The 14,476-nt window shown below is 37.3% G+C and overlaps 1 protein-coding gene across 1 annotated transcript in view; it reads left to right on the top strand.

Moving 5' to 3' along the window:
• Positions 1 to 2,394: 2,394 nt before the first annotated feature.
• TTK (TTK protein kinase) overlaps positions 2,395 to 14,476 on the top strand; it is a 38,549-nt gene continuing 26,467 nt past the window's right edge. The window contains 4 exon segments of the mRNA XM_010284910.1: positions 2,395 to 2,572; positions 7,781 to 7,925; positions 8,219 to 8,444; positions 12,919 to 13,025. Of these exon segments, the coding sequence (XP_010283212.1) occupies positions 7,781 to 7,925; positions 8,219 to 8,444; positions 12,919 to 13,025 (478 nt within the window). The 5' untranslated portion in view covers positions 2,395 to 2,572.

Below are 14,476 nucleotides of genomic sequence, written 5' to 3'. Positions count from 1 at the left end.
GCATTTTTGTTTACCTTTAAGAAAATCTTGATTTATGCTTTAGGAGTTGTAAACAAAACCAAAGATTATGTGCACATACAGGGCTTTTTTAAGCTTGGGTAGGGGCTTCAAAAACACCACGTTTCTATGTATTTGGGAAATAGTGGCTCGGTAAAGGAGAGACTTGTACTAGTGGCTGCACTAGGGAGCAGGTTAGCAGTGAGTTAAAAGGTCTGTCTAGTTGGATAGCTAATTAATAATCTTGTCTTGTAATCAGGGTGTCATATAGGACATGAAGGGAGCTGAAGTTGGAAAGTGTTTCGAGGGCTTTGCCACTCATCTGAATTCAGATTTTGGTGCCTGCCGATGGAGCAATTTAGCCTGATGCTTTCTAGTCATAGCATTTTTTTTAACATCTGTCTGGAGCAAGCAAAAGTCACAGGATTTCTTTCATGTTCCTACCATTGCAATTTGCTCTTCAGACTTTAACCTAAAATGTTGTATTGTTTAGCAAGTAGAGCTGCTTTCTGCTTTCCTGTGGGTTTTAAAGAAATGCATGGGACATAGTTTAGTGGTGGACTTGGCAGAGTTAGGTTCACAGTTGGACTCGGTGGTCTTAAAGGTCTATTACAATCGAAATGTTTCTATGGAAACTGCTATTGGTTCCTTCAAAGGAGTGACAAAGATTAGCTTCTTTTGTAATAGCTACAGAACCACGTTTGATAACTGGATGAATGACAGATAATGGCACGTGTTCTGAAGATGGTTGTGTGTTATCGCATGTTTCCATTCTTACTTGCCTTGAACCAAGGTGGCAAGATCTTGAAGGTAGGAACTTTTACACACTTAGATGTCTGTGTAATAGATTTCAGTGTTCAGGAGGGGTCTTTGGTAGTACTGTAGTGTGTTTTGGCAACCTTGATATAACTGCTTTTGGGGATAGTTCTACTTTCTGTAACTGACTGCATTTGCTGTACTACCAGCAAGCATGTGCATCTTTTGCTTAAATGGTGAGCACTATTAAATAATGAACAGAATATATCAGCGGAATAATGCAAAAACTGTAGAAGATGAAGGCTACAGTTAATTTTCCCCTCTTGTTTGTGTGTGATCACCTTGTGTAGGCAAGGAAGGCATCTGAGAACAAATGCATGGGTAAAGTTTCTGATTTAGAGGTGGCATTTTTACCTCTTCTACACCGAGTAGAGGATTTAAAGTTCTTCAGCGTATACTCTTTTGACACTAGTAGACATTTTAATCAGATCATAGGAACAGAGCTAAACAAATATTTAACATAACAGTGGTAGCCACAATGGTCTGGGGGGTATAAGGAAAATACAGATAATAGGATAATATAAATGTATTTTAGTAGGCTAGTCAGTTCACTTGAAGGAAAAAAGACAGGCAAACTCTTGGGCACTTGCTTGAATTTCTTGCTGCCCTCTACACCTCCTTAGATAAACAGATGCAGTATTTCGGTAGATTCTGGGGGTAGGAAGAGTGTACCTTTTTCTTCAACAATTAAAAAGTATTTTCATACTTCCTCAAAGTTGGCATTTGAGGAAAAACTGCATCTGGCTCCATTCAGAAACTGAACAAATAGTGTAATATGGCAAATCTGGTATTTCAAGTCTGGATACTATTATTTCTCTTTAGTATCAATAAGTATTGTTCGGTCTCTTACACGTGAAATCCTATGGAAAACTGGTACTGCCACTTTATACATTTACAACATGTACTGCTCTTTGAGTCTCTGTCCCTTGACTCTGTATTTAGTGGGTCTGTATGAGGGGTTGCATGTTCTTTATTATGCTTTTTTTAAAGGTTGTTCTGTGTCTTCCTGATCTCTGCATGCATGTTCTCCGTTCTTTGCTTCCCTGTCTCTAACATCATCTCCTGTATGGCTTTACTAGATCTCAAATGTGCTGCCATGTAGCCATTGCAGTTAAAAGCTCAGTTCCTTTTGAGTGCATATATAACAGCATGTTGCTCTTTTAGATCTTTGCTGTCTTGTCAGATTTTGCACACACCTTATAGAAATAAATGGCAAATGCTTTCTTTAAAAGTAATCATGTAGCAGATTAATCCAAACTAAGACTGTGAATACTTGCTTCAGTTGAACTTTGGCATGAGTAGAAAGATTAGTTGCAAATCATGGCAAAACACAGGTGATTCTGCCCCTAGTGTATTTTTTATCTGTAAACCTCATAACAAGCTATTGCATTTGGAAGTGCTTGCCCTTAGTCCAAAAACAATCTTTGAGCTTTTTTGTACTGTTTGATTACTAACTAGGAATAGTTTCACTGATTTAATGAAAACTGTATTTCTGGGATGTCATGAAGACGAGGCAAGCTTACAAGGTATACTGATACTCATTTACTTTGCAATGTCTAACCATTCCATTTTTCATATACAGGAACTTCTTCAGGATGGAGAGCTACATTTCTTGCCTTTGCTGGATTCTTGGGATCATCTGAGATAATCTGACCCTCATCCACTTTATCTTTTTGACAAGTCATATCCTTTCTTCGGGAGAGGTTTTCTCCATATAGTACACGTTGAACCTTGAATAGTTAAGCAGCACACCAGAAATGTAAGTTGGACATGTATTGATGAGAATTAAGATCAAAGTTAAGTTATACAGAAAATGATTATTTTTTTCTGTCTACTACATTTGGCAAACTATTACTCTAAAAAGAATATTGAACCTTTTCCATTGGTGAAGAAAACATAAATATTGTGTTTAAAAAAAAAAAATCATCTAGGAATTGTTAGCAATTACAGTTGTAATGAGAGATTGCAGTATTACTAAACCTGAGGTAAATGTCCTTTGATTTTTGGTTCTTCAGGTTTTGGAGAAGCTAACCTCATTTGTAGTTTGAGGGAATGGGTGCAGTTCAAGGGCAGATCTTTAAAGATAGTCTCACCCATAAAGAGGAGATTTGGAGTATCGAGTTCCTGTAGCCCCCTCTACTGTATTTATCAAAGGCAAAACTGCAATATGTACCCAAATCTTCCTTATGGAGAGACAAATGTTCATTCCCCGCCCCCGAAGTAAATACGTATAATCATTAGAATGGCACGTGAACAATCTTTGCTGCAGTAATCACCAATGTAATTTTTATCCACATAATCTCCAAAAGGTGGGACGGTTTATAGAGCCGGTCTCAGAACAGCCTAAGATTTTTCCCTAGGCACGTTAGGGAGAAACATGTATTAAAGGAGGTTCCAAACGAGCACTGGAATTAGAATGTATTCAATGTTCTTCTAATTTAAAGAAAAATGAAAGGAGGGTTCTTTTTTATTTGGTCTCAGCTCAGTGAAACATAAATTGTTTTTCAGGTAGCACTGATTGAGCATGCTTCTCTAGCTTTCCTAGTTTTTCTTCTGCATAAGTCTTGCTCACAGGCCTATTTGGGGTATGCTTGCTTCTACTTTTCTTAGACCACTGAAAATATTTCATTTTTTAAATGAAGGAAGGAACCATTTTCAGAACTTACTGCTTTTTTTTTGCTTTTCTGTAAAGATATTATCAAGTCATATGTTAAATGTCTTGCCAGACTCCAAGAGTTGTTACTTAGTGATGCTAAGACCTTTTGATAGTGGTAATGTACATGGTGCTTTTTCCAGATTAGATCTTAGAGTTTACACAAAACCCCCTGTGTTTTGAACCTACTAAAACAACACTTCTGTGTAGACAAAAGCAGAGTAAATATTCTTGGTGGGCCATTTCTAATACAGGAAGAACTTGAAATGTGCCTACTTCTGCTGTATAAGCAAACTCTGTAAACATCAAAATCTTTCTGGTTTATGGTCTCTGCTTGGGCAAAGTTGAGAGCCTGCTGCTTTTAAAGAAGTGCAAACTTGCAACAACTAGTGCTCTAAGGATGAATTGTGAGGCTTCCTGAAAGTGGTGCCAGGTTTATTTTTTAGGTAGTGGAATTAGCAGTGGATGCACTTGCTTTATGCCATTCAATTACATCTCTATCAATAATTCATCTAAAATAGATCTAATCTCTCTGGGCCTTCCAGCAACTTTTCGTTGACTTGTTATAACTGAGTACAAAAGGAACAAGGACGAACAATTCACTGTAAAAACAAGCTTAGTTTCTCTTTGAACCTATTTAATCTGTCGATAGTGCATTACGTTCCCTGTTTCTGAGCCCAGCTTCACAGTAATCAGGAATTCAGATCCCCCCGGATATGCACTTAATTCACCACAGTTATTAATATTAAAATTCTCCTGTTCATTAGATGCATGGAACATTGATTAACATGGGAAAAGCCATGATTGGTGTGTTTCACGAAAATGTGAAAGGTTTTTGTTGTAGGCAAAAAACCCCATCAGTTTTTCTTCAGTTTATTTTAGCACGCTTGCTCTGCTCAGATTGCCTACGTTCTTATCTCTCAGCTATATCCATGTATTATATTTCAGTTGATAATAAACTGATAGAGCATTGAGGATTTGGCATAAGTTCCTTTAAAAAAGAGCCTTTAAACCTCTACATCCACATCCCTTCAGAAACTTAAAAATAGGTGTCACTTGTCTTTGGCAATACCTCTTTGAACAGAGGAGAACGTTACCCACTGTGAAAACTAACTGCTGTAACCTGTGGCAAGGAGCTTAGATTAACATTGTGTGCTAAACTTTTAGACAGAATAAAAGGATGGTAATGGAATCATAGCTCATGGTGGCTTTATGGATATGTACATGCAGAACATTTCTGGTTTCAGGTCTTTCCCCTTTTTGTGAATTGCCTATAGCAGCTCCTGTGGAGGAACAGGGGCTGTGAAGACGAAGAGAAGACTAATTTTGTGAGAGAAAGCCTGTGAGGCTTTTTGTCCTGGGGCTGTTAGAATTTGAGCCCCTGGCTTTTGTAGTCTGAACTTCGGCAACTTGCTGTATGTTGGGCATGTACCACTTGTTAAAGCGGTAGGGGAATCTCCTGGAGGAAGGGGATCATCAGGATGTGATAAGCTTGTGATAAATAGAGAGCATATAGAAGTTTTGGTGTACGAATTTGGCTATATAATGTAGGAAGTAACTACATCTCTGTAATAGATTGCCAGATGTGCATTAACTTTTGTTAATGGTTTTTAGAATATTAATTCATTATTGTGATGGGAAGGGGATGTGGGCTGGGAAGGTGGCTGAAATGTGAGAAAAAAGGTATTTTTTCCTCTTATTTGATACCTTCACAAGCACTTGTCTGTGCTACATCTGTTGAAATTGCTGAGTGTGTTTCTGTGTTCACTAGCTCTGCTTGGAAAGAACCTCCAAGCTTTCTGTGTATCTCCAACAGACATTTTACTATAGCAGTGATTTTCAGCATTTATTGATTGGTGGAGCTCTTAAGTCTTCTAATGAAGTGTTGGCCAGTTATAATTTCAGTATAGTTTAATTTGCTGTGTCTTTGCTAGTCTGTGTTGATCTGAAAGTTACACCCTTAACAGTCAACAGATCAGTCTTGAGTACCACTGTGCTGAGACTCGAGAGTGAGGGGCATAACACTTCTTACATTTATTTAGATATGTTATCAGCTGCAAACCTAGATTTAAATTACTGGCATAATAAATGGTTGCAAACACTTACATTTAATAGCTACGTTACTGTTACGAAAGATTAAAAAAATCTTTTAAATTTTCAGAAATGCCAAGTTCAGTGATATTCACTTTTACCTTAACTTTGTTTTTACCTGTTTTTCCTTGTTTTTTTTTCTTCTCTTTCAATGTACTCCAACAAACCTGTGTGTACTCTGCCATGATTTGTACTTAGGTAGGAACTTGCAGGCTTTCACCTAGTTAGCTTGTTCTTTAGAAAGAATCCTATCTCTGCTGGACTTTTGTTTTCACTGATAATATCTTTTAAACTTAATATGTGTCTCTTAAACTTGCAAGGTTGTGATTATCTCTTCTTGTGGTGAGAAGATCCCTGGGTCCTCTTATTGTCAAAAACTGTGCAGAATAATGCTGTAGATGCATAGTGCATCTTTTAAAGTGTATGTTTGTTTTCTTACTGATATTGTTGATTTCTCCTGAACTCTTTTCAGGCAGAGGTACATAGTTCATCCCTGTCTCATCACAGCCTTAATTCTGCTAAGGTTCACCCAGCATTATTCATTGCTGCAGAGGCAGGTTTGTATGACCTACCTCTGAGGAAATAAAACTGTGTCTCTTTTTTTGTTAGCATCACTGATGTGGGTGGCAGCATACTATCACACCCTTTGAAAAAGTAATATGGCTTGTCCTTTGGAAAAATGCACAAAAGTTTGCCCTTCCTGAACAGAGAGACTATAAAAAGGTTAAACATACATAGTTTTGTTTTAATAATGTTCCTAATATTTACTTTTGTAAGCCTCAAATTACTCCAGTTATGTGGAGATAATTCTTACTAGCTGTACACAGATTTGCATTAGGGTTCTCCAGCCTGCAACATAGGCTGTGAAACTCTGCAGATAGGCCTTTGGTGTTTCATGTGTGAACTTTCCTCATCTTCTGATTAGTGTCTCCTGGCTAGCCCTCCCCTCCACTGTCATTTTTTAGTTTCAGTGTTGGATTGTATTCCTTAAAGCAGACATTCCAGGCAGGAATTAATACAAAAGTTGAATATTGTTCATTACAAGCAATGTAGTGTAGTAATTTGTTATATATCCCTTGCTGGTTCATCTGTGTTCAATGGTTTGTGTAATCTCTTAGAATGAATGCTTTTGGATAGACATCTAGGTGGTAAAATTTTGCAACAGCAAAACTTAATGAGAACTAGGACAAGGAACTATTTCAAAATGTTTGGTTTCAAATCTCAGTGGTGTAACTAAGTGCACTACATTTCAACTAAGTGCAGCTTTAGAGAAGGATAATGTTAAAATTGAGCCATAACAAGAATAAACTGCTAGTTTTTCAGAGCACATCTCACTGTCCAGCTATACATGTGTTATGTTAAATAAAAAAAATACTACGCCCATTACAGAGAGGAAGTAATGCTAAAAGATGGGTTGTAAGTATCTCTTATGTCTTGAAACGTATTATTTCTACTGTAAGTTATACCTGTGATGGAAAAGATTAATATTGTTAAAACTTCAAGTTTCTAGTATCAAGTTTTATTTACATATGGAAAAATGCTTATATTGAAGGGAGATATGTATGTGTGGGATGACACACCTAAGGTAGTCTAACTCAGCCTTACAGGTGTCATAAAATGAAAGTCTCTTTTTCATGCCTTTCCTTTCTCTTGTCCATATGGTGACACAGTTGAGAGAGCAGGAAAAACATCAAGCAAAAAAGATAAAAGCTCTACTCCTTTTTTTGCATAGTTTTCTGTTGGCATTTGCCCCAAGCCAGGTCATCATGAAGTCTGACAAATGCTTGTTCAATTGCTGCTTATTCAAGAGAATTGGCAGGAGTGTACAGCTAGGAGGAGGCCTGCCTCTTAGCCATGCTAATCTATGGATTCAGGATGTGATTTAATACACTAGACTCATAGCTATTCAGGCAACATATCCCACCCCCATTTTATTCAAACCCTGGGTATACCTGATTGGAAAGGGCTACTGTGAAGCACGGACTAGTATTTGGGCAGATCAGTTAAGTACCGATTCCTTTTGCCCATCTACACTGGCCTCTGCTGAGAAGTTTACTTGTAGAACTACACTGGCAAAGGCTTAATAGAGCTTTTATATTACTTAACGTGGTTGAGTCTCAATCTGCAAAATATACGAGAGGCTTTCCCATAGTAATTCCAATTAAGGTGAGTTACAATGGGGTTCTTCAGTAACTTCCTTGGTTTTTAACCTTGTATCTGCAGATGGAGGAGGAGGACCTAAGTGAAAGAGGATTGCCACAGATTGCTTCAATCATGAATAGAGTTAGAGACTTGAAAAACAAGTACAGAAATGAAGACAATATCACAGATGAACTTAACTATACTAAAATCTCAGCTGATACAACAGGTATGTGTTTTTGTTATTCTGTTGTCACTTATGCAACTGATCTTAACCTAGATGAAGAGTGAAAGAGCCATTAACTGAAAGGATTTAAGGTTTACCATTTCTTCAGTATTAATGACCACGAAATAAATTTCATCTCTCCCTGTTTCTTTGGTTACCTGTGTTGCTCTAATCCTGTGTTTAAAAAAAACCCTATAAATAAAACAACCCACTAGTCTTACATGAAAGCTTATAAAAAATGTTTTCTTCTGTTTGTCTGCTGCAATTTTAACCAATCTCCTCTGTTTTTCTGTCAGATAACTCTGGAACTGTTAATCAAATAATGATGACAACAAATAATCCAGAAGACTGGCTGTGTTTTTTGCTTAGGCTAGAGAAAAAGGGTATTCCTCAGATGGATGTTAGCCTACTGAACAGACTCATTGGTCGTTACAGTCAAGCGGTGACTGCATTACCTGCAGAAAAGCATAGTCAAGATGAGAGCTATGCTCGCATCCTTGTGAGATTTGCTGAGTTGAAAGCGTAAGTATTAAATTTTCAATTTTCAGTGTAAGAACTCATCATTCAGAATTCTGAATTTGAGTGGTGATAAAAATAGTTTGTTTTCATTACTGATTTCTGCAACAAGTTGTCATTCTGAGTGGGGATGTTTTCGTATCAACTCCTTGAAACTCTGAGCAGCTTTGGCTAGTCAGTTTATCTGTTGTTTCCACAGTACTTGCATTTTTTTGTATATGCTAATAAACACGATTGTTCAGAACTATCTGATTTAGAGATGTTAACAGACTTTTTTCTGGATTCTATGTGTAAGGTACAGGGGGAAATAGCATGAGACCCTTTTTCTTCAGTTTATACTTCATCTCAAAAGAAGCTGCATGGGTGAAATCTGATATAACTATGTGTAACTATAATCTGTGTATTAAACTGTGTATGTTGTAAGTTAGGATAAATTTCCCTGTGGACTTCTGTAACTGATTTGGCTGTGAGGTAGACAGTTTGCTCTTATCTAATCCATCTGGTCAAACCATAGTGGTCTGTCCTTGTCTAGTCTGCTTTCTCCCTTACTAAGAAAGATACATCCCAGCTACATGAAATAGTTGCCTTAGAGTAGGGAGAATGTCTCAGAACATCATTCTATACTTTCATACTTATAAAAATAGTTTTGATTATGGCCATTTATTTGCTTTACTCAGTCCAAATTTGAGCAGTATGGTTGTTCAGATGTTTCCGGACATAATTTGGGACAGGGTTATAATTTCTTTTTTTTCATAAGGAGTTATTTTGTCCCTTGAAATACCTTCACAGCAAATATTTTGAAGAGCTGTGTTTTAACATTGCAGCAATCCTTAACAATTAGAGTTGAGCGGGTGATCTTCCAGTGAATATAGCTAGTCTGTTTCTTGTATGTTCCCCCTCATTTGGCTTTTTGGTAGGTGGCTTGCTCTTGCAGTATGATTTGGTCTACTTCTTTGTACTGTCGTTGCACGGATTGTGCTGCATCAGTATTTACTAAAAGCATACAATGGAAGTAATCTGTTCAGAAACAGCAGGAGTGATTAATGATGTGCTGTGAATCCTTAGTATCTTGAAAGAGCTAAGGTGTTTTTGTGTAAGTGGAGTAAAGCATATCTTCCAGAAATACCTCCTGTCTTCAAAGATACTGAGAGATGGCATTCTTGTGCAAAGATTAGTTTCTTTTCCTCAGAACAGAAATTGTGTAACATAGGCTTCCAGCTCACTTTCCAAAATTGCTTTTCCAGAATGGTGATTGGATGCTATTATCAAGACACATCTATTATCTCATTGAGTACAGTAGGAGTTTCAATTCGGAAAGATTATATCGTATCTCCCTAATCACTTTAAAACTCTTGGACCTCTTTCCAGTTCGTCTTTAAAACACAGTTTTAAAGGTGGATACTTTTAAAATGGATATTAGATCTGTCTTCAGTATTCTCTGTATTATATTACAGAAGGCAAAACTGAAGGCACTGTCAGTAGCCTGTTAATGCACGAATATTATTAACAGTTTTAGTTGTGGTGTCCCATTGAAATGTCTTTAGCTGCCTCACTGCTACAGCCTTTAGGGACCTTCTTGGGAGAGTAGTCTATCTTGTTTCACTATTAAAATGCACTGTCTGTAACTATACTAAAATACCTTCTGCTTTGGTAACCAGCATTACTTTAGAATCTACCTAGCTCACTGGGTAGCTCAGATCTGCTCTTTGTCTTTTGCTGCGCATTTTTAATTGGCAAATACCATCAGTCATATGTTTCTTGACTTGCTAATGAAAATTATTTTTAAAAAAAGGTAAACAACCCACTCCCAAACCCTTCTTAAAAAATGCACCCACCAAAATCTGACATAGCAACAATCCTGATGGAATTCTGCTGTAAGTATCTCCCGAAATGGTCCCCCATTTGAAAATTACTTTCAGATGTATAAGCTAATGTTTTCTCATTCATTGTGCCATATAATATAAAGTCAATTATTTATATGAAACTGCATTTATGAACTATACATGTAACCTCACCAGAATGTGAAATTGCTTTTGACTTATCAGATCTAAAAAAAAACCAATTAATGTTGCCTGTCTGTAGTTTTTGGAGCTTAATATTAAGTTAATCAGTGAGTGGTTATTTGAATCTTTTGTTTGTCATGTCCACTAATTCCTCACAATTTTCTTTGTGTTTGAGATTTCCCTGGTGTTTCAGACTCACTGTGTTCCTGGCTGTCAGTTTGGCTAGTACTATTTTGTCTTTGCTCAGTTTTAGCTTCTGTTAAAGAAAATCCTGTCATCTCATGACTTCCTAGAGTGCTTCTGATCTTCTGATTTATTTTTTTAACCTATTGCAAGTAAAGTAACACTTTGATGCATAGGTGCTGTGATGATACTACCTTTGGTGGACGAAGAAAGATGCTCTTCAGTGGAGGTCTGTTTGCTGCTCTCCCAAATGTTCCGCCTAAGAGGAGAAACAAGTCAGAGCACCACAAACTTAGAAGCAGTGATAACAGCTTGATATTTTAGTGTCTATTGGCATCAATGCTGTTTTTTCTAAGCAAAGCTGGATTTGTCCATTCCTGGCACTGGACCTGTCTTGTCCTGGTATCCTCTCTAGCTGTAGACTGACTATGCCAAAATCTTTTGACCTATTATGATACTGAGGTTGTTTGAAGAACCCTTGAATGTAGTCTGAAACAGGCAAAGGTGAACAGCCAGCTGCATCTGTGATTGAGTATCTGTATTGCATGTGAATCATGCCAGGCCTGCTTTCATGTAATGCTGCTGGCTGCAGCACAGTGCCACCACGTGTGTGGCACTTGGTGCCTGTTGCTAACATTAGGTCTTGTTCTGGGTATTACTATCCAAGTCATTGCTACTTTCTACAGGAACTTAAATTTTAATATGCTTTTTGAAAGTGAATGTAATTCACATGTTATAGCTTAACTTGTGTTAGGTCTGACTTTGCCTGCAGATGGGTTATTTTCTGTGCCTGTTCTATTGCTTTGGATGATCAGAGCTGAGTTTATTAAACTTACCGGAGTCCAATAACATGCCTAAACTGAGATAGAGACTTTCCTCATTCTTAATTCCACAGATTTCTACTGGAAATTCTACTGTTCTTTTTAGCTTTCCATGGTGTATTTTTTCTGTACTTTTTTCTGTAACTCATTGTCATAAACTTCTCACCATCCTCACTTTGAAGTACGACCTTTGTTACTTGTTGAACGAGGGTGGAATTTCAGAAGAAATTCCTTTATTTCTTGATTGTGAATTTTGCTAACAAAAGAGTTAAAAGAATTTTTTTTAATATCAAAAAGGGGGAGGGAGCCCATTGAAATGTAACATTAATTTATTTCATAGTGATACAGATTCAGGCCTTTTTTTATCTTGACAAGTATTTACTTAATCCTCTGGAATATTTAATTGTTGGTGTACTCTGTGCAAGCATCTCAGTTGTCCTACATAGCAATCTATGGCTGAATGTAAAAAACCTAAAATTTCATAAAAGTAAAGAAGCTATTAAATGTGGAGTATCTCATCTGGACTTTGTGGCACACTCTCTCTGTTTTTGAAGTATAGCATATTTGCCATTGCTGCTTCTGGTATATCTGCAGCAAACAGACTTAAATCCACCTTGTGCTGACAAATTTAACTGATAAGACTGTTGCCCAGGAGTGTGGGGAAAATAGAATGAATTCCCTATATCTTGTAAGGAGTCAATGTTCCCACAGAACCCTTGATAGAGGTAGCTATTGGATAAATGCTCTTGTTGTGTCCTAGTTTTCTATAGGTATTGTATTACAGATGTATCAACAGAAACAACTTCCTTTAGTGGCCTACATGTCTGCTAAGGGAATCTGACAATTTGGGTGCAGTTGCAGAAGCTCTTTGATGTAGAAAAGCTCATAACCTCTAGGAAAATTTTGGGGTTCAGTATTGCTTTAATGTAATGGATTGGAAACTTTGTGACCATATTGCTGCAGAATATGACTAACTGTATATATACTGTTTCTTCTGACTTGATTAATACAATACATTTTTCCAACACTTGATGTTTCTAAAGTAATCTCCTCCCTGTCCCCCTGCCTTGCAACCTCCTTTGTGTACAAGTGGATGCATCTAGAAGGATGGAGATTTTTCACTGGATAATGTCAGCATGTAGCCTGGAAGGGCTACAGGTGGGTGTTCTGAGGGAAAATATCTATGTATTTTGAGGAATAATACAAGCAGTGACAAAGAATGAGTCCTTAATCTTTGTCTTCAGGTTTGAGCACATTATGGTATTTGGAAAGGGTCAGATTGATATCTTTCAATTATTAGCTTTTTAAGAGTCTTTGTTTATTTGTACTTCACTGTTAGCTCTAAGGAAGAGGAATAACTTCAGCTATAGATGGATTGCTTTTCCATCTAAAGCCATAACCCAGTGCATGGAACTTAATCCATGTTACTCAGGCTCTTCACCTTATGTGACTATTAATATGCTGTCTTTGTAGTCTTCAAGATCCAGAGGAGGCACGGGACCAATTTCATCTGGCCAGACTGAACTGCAAGAAATTTGCTTTTGTGCATGTGGCTTTTGCACAGTTTGAGCTATCACAAGGTGCGTAGAAAAACTTGTTTGGTGTTGCTCTTCTTTGTCTTCTAAGTTTTGTTGTTTTAAACTTCTGCTGTGTTAAATAATTTGCAAGGAAACTGGTAGGTATTCAATCAGAAGAAGATGATCTGGATTTTCTTATTTGATATTTAATGAGAATATTGTGTTAAATTTTAATGAAAATATGCATACAGTTCTTAATAGTTTTTTCCTTTTTAGAAATAACCTTCAAACAAGGTGAAAATGGGCAGTGATTCTTTTGGATTTTTTTTAACCTTAGATCTTATAGTGGGAGCTATGAGTAAGGCTCTTGCTGCATTGAAAAATGGTGCTCACATTTGGGTGGTAATTTCCCTTTAGCTTGCTTGTGGAAGAAATTCTGGTTCCTTCCAAAAAGCAGCTGTAGGCTCTTCAGGGGGGTGCTGTGGTTTTTGTTTGTGGCTTGTTTTTTTTTTTTTAATTAAACCAAATATGCTGTAAATATGTGATTTGGTCCAGTTAAATTTTCCCCACTTCCACTCAGATTCTTAAGTAGCTAGCAATTGCATTTTAATTGATTTTTTTGTTGTTTCCTTTTCCATTGTTGAACGTTCATGTTGGGACAGTGGAGATGGTTGGTATCTTCTGTTGCTTCATAAATGGCATGGACTGACTTTTTTGATGGTATCAGAGATGCCATGTTCCAGTCCGTTGCAGGGAGTATCAGTATTCAAAATAGAATGGTAATCTGTGTCATATGGTGCCATACAACAGTGTTTTAGGCAAGCCATTCTGTTACGAGAGTGATAATGTCTTTTAAAAACTGTGTCCCTGGTAGGGATAGTTGCACTGACAGCAGATGTCCTAAATTAATACATCCTGTTCCTTGGTGTAGTGGATCTGGCTTGGGTGGGGTTAATTTTCTTAACAGCTGTTATGATGCTGTGTTTTAGATTGGTGACTGCAACAGTATTGATAACACAACAGTATTTTAGCTGTTGCTGAACAATGCTTGCACAGTATCGATGATTTCTGTTTCTTCCTTGGCCTCTTCTCTGCCCGAGGCTGGAGGTGGACAAGGGGTTGGTAGGGGACGCAGCTGGGGCAACTGACCTGAATTGACCAAAGGGATATTCCATGACATATAGCATCATGCTCAGCAATAAAAAAAACTAGGAGGTAGTCTTTACATAGTAGCAGATGCTTGGGGACTGGCTGGGCATTGGTCTGCTGGTAGGAGGTGATAAATGATTGCCTTTGCATAATTTGTTTTTTTGGGGATTGTTTTTCTATTTTTTTCCTTTTTCCTTTATTTAACTCTTTATTAGTTTTTTTCTTGCTTTTGCTTTTCCAATTATCCCTGTAGACTATATAAATTATACTCTAATATATCTAGAACAATAGGTCTTCAATACTTTGGGTCAGTAGTCCACAAAGCTCACCTTGGTTTATGTCACTTCTTTCCTATTGTGTGTAGG

Source organism: Phaethon lepturus, unplaced genomic scaffold (assembly GCF_000687285.1).
Source record: "Phaethon lepturus isolate BGI_N335 unplaced genomic scaffold, ASM68728v1 scaffold9034, whole genome shotgun sequence".
In the NCBI taxonomy this organism is placed as follows: domain Eukaryota; kingdom Metazoa; phylum Chordata; class Aves; order Phaethontiformes; family Phaethontidae; genus Phaethon; species Phaethon lepturus.
This window is presented reverse-complemented; position numbering and strand designations above follow the sequence as displayed.